This window comes from Microtus pennsylvanicus, chromosome 1 (genome assembly GCF_037038515.1).
Source record: "Microtus pennsylvanicus isolate mMicPen1 chromosome 1, mMicPen1.hap1, whole genome shotgun sequence".
Classification (NCBI taxonomy): domain Eukaryota; kingdom Metazoa; phylum Chordata; class Mammalia; order Rodentia; family Cricetidae; genus Microtus; species Microtus pennsylvanicus.
The window spans coordinates 94,645,906-94,660,924 of NC_134579.1; the positions used below are offsets into that span (position 1 = coordinate 94,645,906).

Here is a 15,019-nt window from a genome sequence, read left to right on the forward strand (position 1 = left end):
GAGGGAGCCCAGGCTAGCCTTGCATTCACTATGTAGCTGAGGATGACCTTGAACACCCGATCCTTTTCCTCTCCCTCCTGAGCACAAGGATCATAGGTACTTTACTACCAGACTCAGTCTACGTGGTACTGGGGATCAAACCTGGGGCTCAGTGCATGCTGGGTAAGCACTGTCCCAACTGAGCGACATCCTCAACACTCAGAGCTGCTCCTTCTCCTCCTCTGTTTTACTTTCTTCTTAAGTATGTATGTGTTTGTGTGTCTGCATCTGTGGGTGTGCATGTGAGTGCAGGTGGCATGTGGAGACCACAGAGGGCACTGGATTCCCTGGAACTTTGGTGAACAGGCAGTTGTAAGCTGTCAGACATGGGTACCCGAACAGAATCCAGGTCCTCTGTGAGAGAGAGCAGTAAGTGCTCTTAGCTGCTGAGTCATCTCTCCAGCCCACCATGACTTCTTTCTTTATAGAATGTCTAGAGAAGGACTCTGGAGACCTAATCTTAGATTGGTTCTGCCCACTACTACCAGGGTAGGTCTTGGTTCTGCCTACCAGCACCTGCCAGAGGGTGGGTCAGCATTTGCTGGGCAGGGCAAGCATGGTACCTAACTAGCTATGACCTCAAGACACAGAACCTATCCTACTTATGTTTCTGAGAATTCTGGCAACGAAGCATCACGCGCCCTACAGAGCTGCAGCTAGATCCTAAGCGTCTCGGCCAGGATAGAAGACCCAATGTCCCCACATTGGTTTGGAGAGTCTATTTTCAAATGCTTCCTATTGCTTTAGGAAGCCAAACCATGCCAGAGTCCATTCAAAGACTTACACCTGCTCCCTTTCATCCTTTTAATATTAAAAGCATGGGAAAAATAAGATAGGATTTCATCCGGGCACACAAAAGCCTGTGTTTTACAGGGCAGTCCTCTCGGATGACTGTGCAAAGACATTATTCCCGGGAACCCGCTTTCTACTCCTAACCATCTATGAGGGCTGCAGTTAAATTAGCATGACAGAGGACAAAAGAATGTTAAGTGGGCCTCAGAATTAAAAGCCGGGTTTGTCAGCCTGAAGGAGGATCAGCTAAAATGATGGCTATCTGGAAATGTTGTTTGAAGAGAAGACATTAAAATGAAAGAGGTGAAGAAAGCAGGAAGGGGAGAGGCAGTCATTTCTGCTCTAATCTAAACTCCATCCCTCGCGGAGAATCTCATTACACTGGACATTTTGAATATTGGGTCAGAAGTGATGATGTGTCTAAAGTCCGTACGACGGCTTTTAAACAATGATTGATTAATCACTGTGCAGAACCCTTCCTATCTCCTAACGGTGGAAGAGTTCACATATTAATTCAGTGGGGAAGAGCCAATACGCAGAAGTTAACTTGATGTAAACTTTTCAAAACGAAAGGGCAAAGCAGGCTGACAGGTTTATAAAATTTGCCTGGGTCTGAACTCGGAATAGAAATGTCTACTTCCAGGTAAGTCTAGCCTATTCTGGTTTTTGGGTGTGCACCTGAGCTGTGGGCGCTAGCTATGAAAGATTTACATGAAATGCTTCCCTGTGCCACCTAGGTCCTTATCATCTGGTGGCTTAGGTAATGTTAGAATATCAAAGCAAGTCTGCCCTAGTTAGGCAGTAAGGCTGCTCTGGGAGCCAGAATGGAGTGACCAGACTCTCTTCTTCCAGACTGGAATACCCACACGGCCCTTGCCACACTATCTTACCAACAACACACAAGGGGAGAAATGTTGATGCCTACTATTGCCATCCACTAAACAGGCATGGCACAGCATGTGGTGCCATTAGGGGACCATGTTTCAGCTCTCACACTCCATGCATCTTAAAAGTTTATTTTATCCATACACAGTTCTACCTTTTGATTCTCATAAGCTTCATGTGCAGCCAAAATACCAGCCACTGAACACCGGGAGATGGTTTGGTTGGTAAAATACTTGCCTTCCAAGCATGAAGATCTGGCTTCAGATCCCGCATAACCCACATAAAAAGCCAAGCATGGGGACAGTCTCTGTAACCCCAGTGCTGGGCAGGCAGACAAGCAGATTCATGGAACGTACTGGCCAGCAGGCCCAGCCAATTGCTGATTTCCAGTTCAGTTTAGAACCCCGTCTCTAAAAATAAGATAGGAGCAACTGAGGATGACATCCACCTACGGCCTCTATGTATACACATGAATATTACACACACACACACAAATTCTGGAAACGTCTCTTGTTAGTAGGTGTCAGCACATTTAGGCTCAGAGGCAATGTGAGCCCTGCTCCTCCCTCTATTTCTACATTATAGCGAAGGAGAGATGGGAGGCGTGATAATTCAGTTTTTAACTAATTGTAGTACGATACATCCAGAATTTAATTCCCAGCACTGGACCAAGCTGGTCACAGCCACTACATCAAGGTCTTTATTCTCTAGACAAAAGTAGGGAAACCATCTATATTCACCAATTACTAGTTGGCTGAAATCCTTTTTGGTTCTTCTGGAACACTGGCTAGCAGCTTTTTGTTTCTTAAATTGTTAAGCTTCTCACAAAAGCCCACCTCAGAAGAACACAATACAGACATCCAAGGCTATAGACACAGCACTCCATTATGCTGCTGTACGGGGGTTGGCAGAGATGAAGACATCCTAGAGACAGGAAGGCCCGACCAGAGTGGGAACCCCTAGCACTGTGAGCCGGAAGCCCAGACAATGATGGCTCAACAGTGGGGGTGGTAGGAACCACACCTTGACCAGGACTGCTTGGATGTTCATATCCTTGACCTTCCTATTAAATCAATCTTCAATCTTACTCCAGGGACCCCCAAAGGTGAACTTGGGGAGATGGGGCCTTTGCCCCTCTTTCTAATGTGGCCACAAAAGACAAATATAATTTTTCTGTTTTCCATAATTAATTTGACTTTTTAAAATTGGCATATTGAGGATGGGGGGGCTAAATCTGGCTTGGAACCCAGGCTATGACCCCCCAAGTTCAATAAGAATGTGAATGGCTCCTGGGAATGCCTTATTCCATGAGGAATCCAGGCGTGGGTGATGAGACTACCTACCAGGCTTCAAGCCCTCATGGGAGGAGACACGCCCATCCCAAGATGTAGCTCCCACCTACAAGGCACCACGCGACACACCGGCAGCCACACTTACGCATACATCCTTGAGGGGTTTGTAGATTTATCAAGACTTCTGGTCTTTAGAGGTTTTCCAAATAGAACTTCTACTGGGAAAATGCATAATTGGTTCCATTTAACATTTAGCTAAGTCTGATGTGTCAGGGGAAGGTTCGCCTAAGAATTAAAACAAGACCGGTTCTTCCACCTCCTCCCTTCCCACACCATATCTGGTTTTGATAAAAAGTGAAGACTACATAAGGGAACAGAATGCAGGGTCTTACCTAACATACATACGTTTTTAGTACCAATCTCATTATAGCTCAACTTTAAGTATTTTACCCGATGCCAATGAAAAGACAAAATTCTGCAAGGGAACGAGATGTAAGTCGTTTAATTATAATATTTATGAGTGGCTTCTTATATACTTTTTGGTTGGGGTAGAGCTGAAATTATTGCAAAAATTTTACATATTCCAATTATCTACCACCACGGCATTGCATTCAGAAAGGACTTTGAAAATACACTGTAATAGTTCTATTCTCTACCTCAGGTCAGAATAGCCTATTGGACACCAGCGTGCTAACCATTTTGTAGCTCTGGGACAGGAGTATTGTGTGAACCAGAATTTCTTAAGGAATCATTTCCCCACTTCTTCTAACAGGCTAAGGCTGATTTCCTTGGTTCTGAACCAGAATGGCACTCTCTTTGGCCATCATTATCCTATTTATATCACAATCGAGTGCTAAATCAGATTTGCTGAACAGAATAAATGCCCCTAGTTATAAAACTTGGCAATCATTAATGATAATCATGAGCTCTTTGGTAATACAATCTCTGTCCCTTGTTATTGCTGCTGAAAACGTCTTGGTCAGTCATGTTCACTTCTCCTGTGGCTCTTGACAAAGGCAGTTCTTTCAATAGCAGAGTGTCACACAAGGGGAGTGTGATGCTCCAGCTAATCAACGTGCATTAAAAGGCCCGATAATCCTCGGTCTGCCTGGTACGTGATCTGGGGAGGAGAAATCAGTTCCTCAGAATTAAGGAGGCTCTCTGGGGCCGGAGGAATGGCTCAGTCAGTAAAGTGCTTGTTTGGCAAGCGTAAGGTCCTTAATTTTATTGCTTAGGACCCATGTCTAATGTTTGGGCACAGAGACAGGATCTACAATGCACAGTGCTGAGAAGGTGGCAATGGGTAGATCCCTGGGGATCACCAGCTAGCACGCAAGTCTACCTGAACTAACGACTGAGAAAACCTGCCTTAAAAAAAAAAGGAGAAAGGGGGTAGAGATATCGCTCAGTGGGTAAGAGTATTTTCTGCATTATCAGGAGGATCCGAGTTCCAAATTCTAGTACCCACGTGAAAAGCTGGATTCTGGCCGGACTTATCACACACACACACACACACACACACACACACACACACACATAGACACAGACATACACACACAGACAGACACGTTTAATCCCAGCACTTGGAAGGCAGAGGCAGGCAGATCTCTATGAGTTTGTTTGTGGACATCCTGGTTTACATAATGAATTCCTGGATAGACAGGGCTACATGGAGATTCTGTCTCAAAACAGAAACAATAACAAAAACTAGGTGTTGTAAAGTGTGTCTATAGCCCCATTCACTGTGGAGGGTGCAGACCAGAGGATGGCTGGAACTCGCTGGCTGCCAATCAAGCTTCAGGTTCAATAGAATACGGTGGAGAGCGACAGAACAGAACACTGACATCCTCCTCTGTCCACTACATTTATGATTATAGAAACATGCACATAACCACCCCCCCACAAGTGTTCATGCACCATATTATGCTGCATACACTTGTATGCATTCATGTGAATACACACACAAGATGTTTTTAAAAGGTGGGGAGTAACTGAAGAAGATACCTGGCCTTCACACTGTATGCAGAGATGTGTATGACACACACGCACGAGCACACACACACAATTAAGAATGAAGAGAGGTGATGGTAGAATCACAACAGAGCCACACAGATCCCTTGTCAGGATGTCAGGAGTCTATGAGAACGTACCCTCTCAATTCCCCCAAATCGACACCCAGTGCTTACGGCAGACATCTCCCCTGTGCATTCTGTCCCTTCTAGCAAAGCAGTTGTTCTGAGATGCCAGGTGAAGCAAACTCTACAGTTCATCCCACACACTTCAAAAGCTCAAACAAAAAACCACTTCCTGCAAGCCTCAAAGCATATTCAGGAAGATGAAATCCATGTATAAGCGCCTGTATGTCAAGAAGATGAATCCACAGATACCATATGCCCATGTGCCAGGAAGATGAAATCCACAGGTACCATACGCCCATGTGCCAGGATGGCACTCTGACATTCATCTTCCAAGACTCTTCACCACTGACATTTTCTCAAATGTTTTATTCCATGAAAGGAGACACTGCCAACATGTGAGGACATACCATTGACACGTATGTTGGAAGCTGGTATAGCTCAGTTCATACTTGGGGTTATTTTTACTATTCTTTGAAATTAACTTTTTCATAGTAAAGTTTCAAAGTCCAAATATTTAAAGGTTTTTTTCAAACTAGAATTTCTCTGGAGAAATTGAATCTATAACTGCAACCCGTGTGTATGCAGTCGAGTTGAGAGAAAATGAACAGATTATGCTTAGACACCGCCTATAAAATTCTGAGGCAGTGTCTATAAATTGTCTGAGTTGGATTAGTGCTCACTTGGTAATAGGCAGGCCATGGGTTTGTAATCCTCCTGCCTCAGCCTCCTGATTAAGGGATGATAAGTGTGGCAGATAGATCTACCTTTTAAAATTCTGCTAATTTTTTTCAAAATTCATGCATGATTGTTTGTGCATGTGTAAAACTTCTGAACATCGGTACTGTCCTTCTACCACAGGCCTGGGGATTGGTCTTAGGTACGTAGGTCACCAGGCTTCAAGCTCTTCACTCACAGAGCCATCTTATTGGTCCCCAAAATAGCTAATTTAAACACAGCTGTATATGTGAATTTTCTTTTTCTCAAGGATGTTATTCTTAGGTTAACAGACTACAACCTACATTTTAGTCTCAAATAAGACCCAATCTGAAAAAGTTGTTAAAACAATGATATTGGCAGTGAACAAAAAAGAATAAACTTTTCTTTAAGTCTGTAAAACAAGTAAGATCTTGGGTGAAAAATATAAAATTCCTATCACCTGCAAATCATTCGAAGAAATAAATCTCCCTGAAGCCTTTCGAAGTATCAACAATGGATCAATACAAAGCCATAAACCATATCAGAGAAAGACGACACACTGCACAGTGTCCCATCATACAGCGGTTATTAATTACATACAGCGAGGATCTCTTTCAGGACCAGCAGTTGGATTATTAAAACTCACGTGCTATGCTCAGGTGGATGAACGGGCTTGTCTTGTTCTCTCCATTCCTCTCATTCACAGCCTGAACGTAGTAAGCCCCGGAGTCGCTTGCTTTTGTAGCAAGGATCACCAGCTGATTCTCCAATGTGATGGCTCTGTTTCAGAGATAAGACACAGTGTCAAGGCCACTTAGGGGAACACAACAAAAAAATTAGTTCATCGAGTCAACAATATAGTAATAAAGACCTAAACACGGGCTGGGAAGATGGCTCAATTACTAAAGTACTTGTCTTGAAAGCTTGAGAGTCTGAGTCCAACTCCCAGAGGCCATGTGAAAAAGCTGGCTATGATGTCATGCTTACAATCCCAGCACTGAGGAGGCAGAGATGAGCAGACCCTTGGGGCTCATTGGCCAGGCAGCTGCATAGTTTGAATGAAAATGGTCTTCACAGGCTCACATGTTGGAATGCTGGGTTCCCAATGTGTGGAACTGTTTGAGAAAGATTAGGAGGTGTGGCCTTGCTAGAGAAAGTGTATAACTGGGGGGTGGGCTTTGAGGTTTCAAAAGTCCACAACATTCCTAGTTGCCCACTCCCCTCTTTTTCTCTGCCTGTGGTGGTTGTCTTAACATGTAAGCTCTTGGCCACTGTTCCAGCTTTATGCCTGCCTGCCATGATAGTCACTGACTCATTGTCTAAACTTATAAGCAAGTCCCAGTTAAACTCTTTATCAGTTGCCTTTGCCATAGTGTTCTGTCACAGCAGTAAAAAAGTAAATTAGACACCAATCTGTCCTACTTGGTGACTGTTAGGCCAGTGAAAGATCTTGTCTCTAAATACAAGAAGGGGTAGAGCCTAAGAAATGATTACAGAAGTTGACCTCTGGCCTTCACAGGAATGTGCACACACCCCCTCCATATTATACTCCCTGCAACCCCTCAAAAAACATAAAAAGAAGAAATAAATAGACAAAAATCAACATGTGAACTCACTAAAAATAAAAATAAAAAGAGAAGTACTGTTGGCAATGGTCTTGTACCTTGTAAAGAATTGTCACTTGTATTGGTTTAATAAAATGCTGATTGGCCAGTAGCCAGGCAGGAAGCATAGGTGGGGTGACAAGAATAGGCGAATTCGGGGAAGAGGAAATGCTCAGCCCGCAGTTGTCACCCAGACACAGAGGAAGCAAGATGATAATGCTTCACTGATAAAAGGTAACAAGCCATGTGGTTAACACAGATAAGAGTTATGGGTTAATGTAAGATATAAGAGTTACTTAATAAGAAGCCTAAGCTATTGGCCAAACAGAGTTGTAATTAATATAGTTTCTATGTTATTATTAAGGTCTGGGAAGCTGGGAAAAGAACAAATAATCTCTGCTTACATAGAAGAAATAAATAAAGAAAATCAACACAACACAAGTAGGCTAGCTTGTGACTGTGCCTTCTTGGAGCGGCAGCACTCTACCATCTCAGGAGTTCTACATCTGAACTCTTGACTGTAAGGAAGATGACACATACCCCGGGGGCTAACACAGAGGGTCCAGAATTCATGATACTGCCTGTTAGAAGTTCTAGGGGAGCAGCCTTTTGTTCTAGGCCAGCAGAGGGCTGGACCACCAACTGATCCACGGCAAGTGACTCTATTGTGCCCTTTGCCCCCTAAGCACCTCTCTGCCTGGTCATAGTGTTGACTATTCCCACTGAAATCATTACTAGCTATGGAGTGCACACTCCTTCCTGTGCTTGCACGTCTAGTTGTACAGAGGAACCATTAAACAATAACACATGTCTAACTTTTGACACCTTGACACATGTTACCATCTACAGAATTTACACTTGAAAACTGTAACTGAGTTACAAAAATGTTAAAAATATTTTAACAAAGTTCATGATTTTGCATGGGGCCACATTCATAAATAGTCCTGAAGAGTGGATATGCTTGAATTAATGATGAAGTCCTTTGTAGACATCCCAGTTTTAGCAGGAAAGAACCATGAGGCACACTGGATCCACACACCCTTTCTTTGAGCCCTGGCTGCCTGCTCAGGTCACACAGCAGCCTGCTGTCAGAGGTGAGACAAGGCCTTCTAGATCACCTCTGCCCTAGTTTCTTATTCTGGCTCACAGTTCAAAGGACAAGTCCATCATGGCAGGGAAGTCGAGGCATCAGGAGGCTGAAGCAGTTGGTCTCATCTCATCCGCAACCAGGAGGAAGAGAGGTGAATGCACACTGCTGTTCAGTGTCCTTTCCCCACCTATACAGTCCAGGATCCCAGCCAGGGAGCCCTGCCACCCACAATTAATTCCCATCTCAATTAGTGCAGTCAAGATAACCCCCCACAAGCATGCCCAGAGGCCCTTTTCCTGGATGATTCTAAATTCTGACAAGCTGACAAGCACAAACTGATCACAGATCATAAAGACTTCTTACTGTGGTATTTATCTGGAAAGGAGGAAGCCCATGAAGTTACAACATCCACACACTCAGGCTACTTCTTACAGGAAGCCCTGTATCCTTCCCTTTGTAAGTCTGTATCCTTCTGGCTAGTTTGAAGGGCCAATGGGGAAGGGGGTTTGTTTTGATATTTTAATGCAAATGTGGCGTTGGGGAGATATCCCAGTGTGTTAAGTGCCTCTTGTGCAAGCTTGAGGGCTTGAGGTAGGTCCTCTGCACCCATGCAAAAAGCTAGGTATGCTAGTGCGTGCTTGCAATCCCAGTGTTGGGAAGGATACAAGTAGATCCCTGGTGCTCACCACCTAGTCAGCCTAGCTAAATCAGTAAGTCCAGACCCTGTCTCAAAAAACAAGGACTCCCAAAGTTGATCTCTGCCTTCTACATGTACACACACAGTCACACACTAATACACATGCACTAACACACACAGATGCACTCACACTTGTCTACACACATATGTACAGATACACACATTAACACACACATATGCATGCATGCACATATATATCTACACACACTAAAACACACAGGCATGCATGCACACATACATGCATCTACATAAACACACACTAACAGACACCTATGCCCTCATTCATGCATGCACACACACTAATATATACTCTAACATACACATGCATGCATGTACATCTACACATACCAATACACATACACTAACACGCACATGCATGTATGCACATATGTGTCTACACATACACAGCAAACGTGAGTAACGTGTTCTCTGGCTTACAAGTCAGGCCTTGCTACACAGCATGAGCCCACCCTCTCTTCTTTTCTGAAGGTAAAGTGTTGAGTGTTCCACAGGGACGGGGCCTACGTGTTCATTCTCTGACCTGCAGAGCTCTTCCATATGGGCCCTTCAAAGGCAATAATCATCTTTCCCTCCTGTTACCTTGTGGAGAGCTTTTTTTCCCAAAAACCTCCTGGTTTTTCTACATTGTATAAAATTATCTTAAGGAGTGATTGCTCACCAGGCTCCCACAGGGCGTATTACATTTTAGGTCTCTATGGCTAACTTATTTCATGTCTCATTTAAGAAAATTTCCCTATTAGGAAGTTTTCAATTTTTCGTCCCATAAAAATATTTCAAAAAGAGTTTTACTATAATTATTTATGACTGCTTTATAGGTTCCTTTATAGAAGCATAGAAATTGTTCCATTTTATTTTAGTATATGTTACACTGGCACCTAAAATTAAATATGAATATTTACTACACATGAAGTTATACATTTAATAGTATAATTTAAAAATTGAATATATAACTTTTGCTTTCACATCTGATTTTTAGCATACTATTCTTAAGTATGTCTATTATTTCTCAGAATTAGTCATTTTAAAACGCTCGTTAATTCTTTATATTATTTACAACAGTGTTTCAAGGCTACTGAAAATTAAAAAGTATATAAAAAATAAAAACAGTAAGTTTTATACTTATTAAGGTTTTTATTTTAAAGCTGCTTCCTTTTAGTTTTTGATTTCTGTACATGTTCAAGACTAAAATTAAAAAAGAAAACTTCCGCATTGTTTAAAAAGACAGTCACAAAAATGACATTTGAAAAAAAGCAATTCCACAAAAGGCTATTATTTTTCCCTCTATGAACTATTTCTATGTGGAGGATTTATACAAAAGAAACTAATGTGTGCAATAAAAGTGAAACATCTGCAAACATCTATGTTGATGCTATGTCCTGATATCTGGCATATGCATGTGTGTGCACATGTGTATGACTGTACGTACATGTGGGGGGGTATGTGCATGAGTGTAGAGGGTGTACACACACACACAACCATACACATGTGTGTGCACATGTGTATGACTGTAAGTACGTGTGTGGGGGGTATGTGCATGAGTGTAGAGGGTGTACACACACACACACAACCATACACATGTGTGTGCACATGTGTATGACTGTAAGTACATGTGTGGGGGGTATGTGCATGAGTGTAGAGGGTGTACACACACACAACCATACACATGTGTGTGCACATGTGTATGACTGTAAGTACGTGTGTGTGGGGTATGTGCATGAGTGTAGAGGGTGTACACACACACAACCATACACATGCATCTGACCTCCATGTGCTGCAATTAGAGACGCACACCATCTTGCTGAACTTTCGATATGGGTTCTAGGGACTGAACTCGGGTCCTTGCGTTTGAACAATAAGCACTTAGTCAACTGAGCCATCTGTCCAGCCATACGTACTGTGAGACTTCACTAAGAGAAATGGGTTTTAGAGACAGAGGGCCTCAGTGAGCAGCTGCGGGTTTGGTCCTATGAAGAGACTTCCAGAGGCACTGCATTTCCCAGGGCCCAGGCTGATGGTCCCAGTAGCAGTTTGTATGGCTATAGGGGAACACAGGTATAGTGTGGAAGCTGATGATTTGGGGTGAGCGCAGGACAGAAAGAATAGAAGGTTCTGAGGTTGGTGTGTATGTATATGTATGTGAGATAGGTTCTCTTATTGGTCTGTAACTAACTGATGGGGCTAAGCTGGCTGGCCAGTGAATCCCAGGGATCCTCCTGTCTTCCCTTACAGTGCATGTGTAAGCATGCACCATGCTGGGCTCTGTTTTTTTTTTTTTAAACGTGGTTTGGGGCACTGAACTCAGATCCTCATGTTTTCATGTTAAGCACTTTACAGACCAAGCCATCTCCCCAACCCACAGAATCGTCCATCCTGCAACCTACTCCATCTTTCTAGTTAGCTTTAACTGTCAACTTGACACAGCCCAGGGTCATCTGAAAGAGGAGTCAGGATTGATGCATTGCCCAGACCAAGCTAGCCTGTGGAAAATGGTTTTGATTGTTAACTGATGCAGAATGGTCCAGCCCACTGTAGGCGCCACAATTCCCCGGGCAGGTAGTCCTTGACTGTATAAGAGAGCTAAAGAGCCGGGCGGTGGTGGCGCACGCCTTTAATCCCAGCACTCGGGAGGCAGAGGCAGGCGGATCTCTGTGAGTTCGAGGCCAGCCTGGTCTACAAGAGCTAGTTCCAGGACGGGAACCAAAAGCTACAGAGAAACCCTGTCTCGAAAAATCAAAAAAAAAAAAAAATAAGAGAGCTAAAGAAGCACAAGGCTGTGAGCCAGCCAGGAAGCAGCGTTTCTCCACGGTTTCTACTTCAAGTTCCCATTTCCTCCCCTGCCTAGACGTCCCTCAATGACAGACTGTAATCTGTAAGTTGAAACGAGCCCATTCCTCCGCGAAGTTGCTTTTGGTCATGGCATTTGTCACAGCAACGGAATGGGACTCGGACACCGGCTCTGCACTGGCTGCTTCACAAGGTTAACACATGTCCCCTGAAATCAAATTTGCTTGAGTCCAAGTTTCTGTGACCAGAAGTGGACAGAGCACAGACACAGGCTCAAAACAGTCTTACACCATCACATCCATTCAGGATTTTAAGATAGCTTGTCTTCGGTGCATACAGCAAAGTCCTAGGAATGTCTTTTTATGTGTGTGGACATAAAACAGAGACGTGGTTGGTCTGTGAGTGGCGAGAGTGCGAGCCATTTTCTTCCGAATCCCGTGTTTTTGAATGTTTTCCAATCTCCTACAACAAACATGCATATCACTTTGTTATCAGAAGAACGGTGTTGGAAAGAAGTGCAGAGGGGCATGCTTGGTGATTATGGGAGCAGAGTTTAATACTTTGCCTGTAATAGGAACGGCTCAGGTTTATTATAACATAATTCCAAAGAACTCATTTAAAACTTGCATTGACTTTGCAGGAAAATTATAGTGTTCAGCCAGAGAAATTTTCCCTTAACTTTACTGCAATAAATGTATGTATTTTTTAAAAAAAATAAAATTATGTCTTTAGTCTTCCACTACCTTCATTCCACACTTTAAAAATGAAACTTCAGAATTCTTATTTCTAATTCAGTGAGTTAGTAATAAATGCAGCAAGGGGAAGAAAAAAAAAAACAAACCTCGCTCCAGTGTCAGCAAATAGAACTGGTGCCGAGGAAAGTACAACGCAAAGTTCAGAGAGAGCAAGTCAAGGGGGTCATATGGGTGTGAACTCTAGCTGCAGGAAGTGTTTTCAGAAGCCAGGGATCAATCTGTTGTCCTGAACAGACGGGGCTCAGGAACAGAGAGACAGCATCATGGGTCTGCAAAGGATGCCAGTTTCCGAGCCTGCCCAGCAGGCGTGGCCCTAGGTTCCTCTAAGTCAGGTCGGTGACTCACACCTGTAATCCTAGCACTCCAGAGATAGAGGCAGGAGGAGGAGAAGATAAAGGTCAGCCTTGGCCACATAGTGATTTCAGATTAGTCTGGCTACATGAGACCCTGTCTCAACAAGACAGAATACAACAGCAACAATAGCAACAACAACATGCTGGAGAAAAATGACACCAGAAGTGGATACTCAGATGTCAGGAGAGCCTCCACATGTGGGAACCTCAGACTGTGCTTCTTAAGTCACCATCTGCTGTCACAACACACCACCCGCTTTCAGGGAGATGATGTGATGTAGTAATTCCTAAGACTCTGGATGTATGGTTGGTGGAAACAGCCCATTTGGCACCAGGAAGGAAAAGGAAGGGTACTCAATACCCTGATTCACCATTTAGTTAGCTACCATTTGGATTCCCAGGCCTGGGTCTGAGTGGAAAGGAGAGTAAGCCAAACCGAGAGCACACGTTTTCATGTCACAGAGCCAGAAGTGGCCTAAGTACACTTCGAAAGGCAATGGGACACACACCTTAATCACTCTCCTTGGAGGATCTGGTGGGCAACGTCAGGAGCTCTGGGCATGTGCCAAGAAGAGTTGGTGGGCCAGTGTCAGGAATTTTGGGCATTTGCCAAGAGGAGCTGGTAGGCCAATGTCAGGAATTCTGGGCATTTGCCAAGGAGAGCTGGTGGGCCAATGTCAGGAATTCTGGGCATGTGCCAAAATGGTTTTAGAATCTATAATAGAGCCTATTGTTTGTTTTCCATGCCAAGGTAAATCATCATAGACTACCAATAAATTTTGTTGTTGGTTATTGATTGCCTGATAGTGTGTGTGTGTGTGTGTGTGTGTGTGTGTGTGTGTGTGTGTGTGTAGAAGCCAGAATCTAGCTGTTGGCACCATTCCTCAAGAACTGTACACCTTGCTTTTTTGAGATAGGGTCTCTGATTTTCTCAGAACTTGACAATTTGACGAGACTGGATGGGCACCAACCCCCTGGGATATGCCTATGTTTACCCTCTCCAGAGGTAGCAATACCATCGGGCACTACTGCACCCAGCTGTTTGTGTGTGTGTGTTCTGGGGATTGAACTCGGGTCCTTATGCTTGCATGATCAACGCCCCACCAAGTGAGCTGTCTCTCCAGCTCACCAGTAGGTATTCCGGTTTTGGACATTTCCAACAGAAGCTAGGATGCTGGGTAAGCACTGCTTTGTATGTTATGACAAAAATGTCATAATGTCCATTAAAATAAGAACTCTGGCCATGGACTGTCAAATCTCAATGTAACATATAAATGTCCAAGCAGCATTTGATCAGTTTCAACTGACCCTCCAGTGCATTCAAAGAAATAGTGGAGGAAAATGAGGAAAAAAAAGTTGTTCTTAAACTCTTTTAAAAAGTGTTTGAAATAGGTTCCATTTTAACTAAATGACCATTTAATGGGCTGGTTGCAAGGCTCGGTGTTTTGAGTGTGATTTGGATCCTGAGTTCCATCATGTAATAGCAAGTTCGAAGCAGCCAGCTTTGGACTGATGGACTTGCCTTGGTTGTGTAATTACAAGAACTGAAATTGCTTCCAAGTAGTTTTGGGGTTTGTGAGGCACTGGGTGCTGGGTAAGTGACTACCGCACTAGAGTGACAAATTTACTTAGTTAGGAGGTAGACACTCACTGCCAGTCACTGGTTCTTAGTGGAGGGAGAACATGGGAAAGATGAATATCTATTTTTATTATGATTTGCTTATTGTTATGTGTTTGAGTGTTTGTGTGCATGTATGTATGTGCATCATGTGTGCATCTTGTGCCCATGGAAGCCAGAAGAGGGCAAAGGATCCCCTGGAGCTGGAGTTAGAGATAGTTGTTGATTGCCATTTGGGTGCTGGGAACCAAACCT

The 15,019-nt window shown here is 43.6% G+C and overlaps 1 protein-coding gene across 1 annotated transcript in view; it reads right to left on the minus strand.

Annotated features, from left to right (window-relative positions):
- The window catches only part of Sdk1 (sidekick cell adhesion molecule 1), a 959,866-nt gene that overhangs the window by 400,573 nt on the left and 544,274 nt on the right, over positions 1-15,019 (minus strand). The window contains exon 5 of the mRNA XM_075974284.1: positions 6,489-6,622. Within this exon, the coding sequence (XP_075830399.1) occupies positions 6,489-6,622 (134 nt within the window). The remainder of the gene's footprint in view (positions 1-6,488; positions 6,623-15,019) is intronic.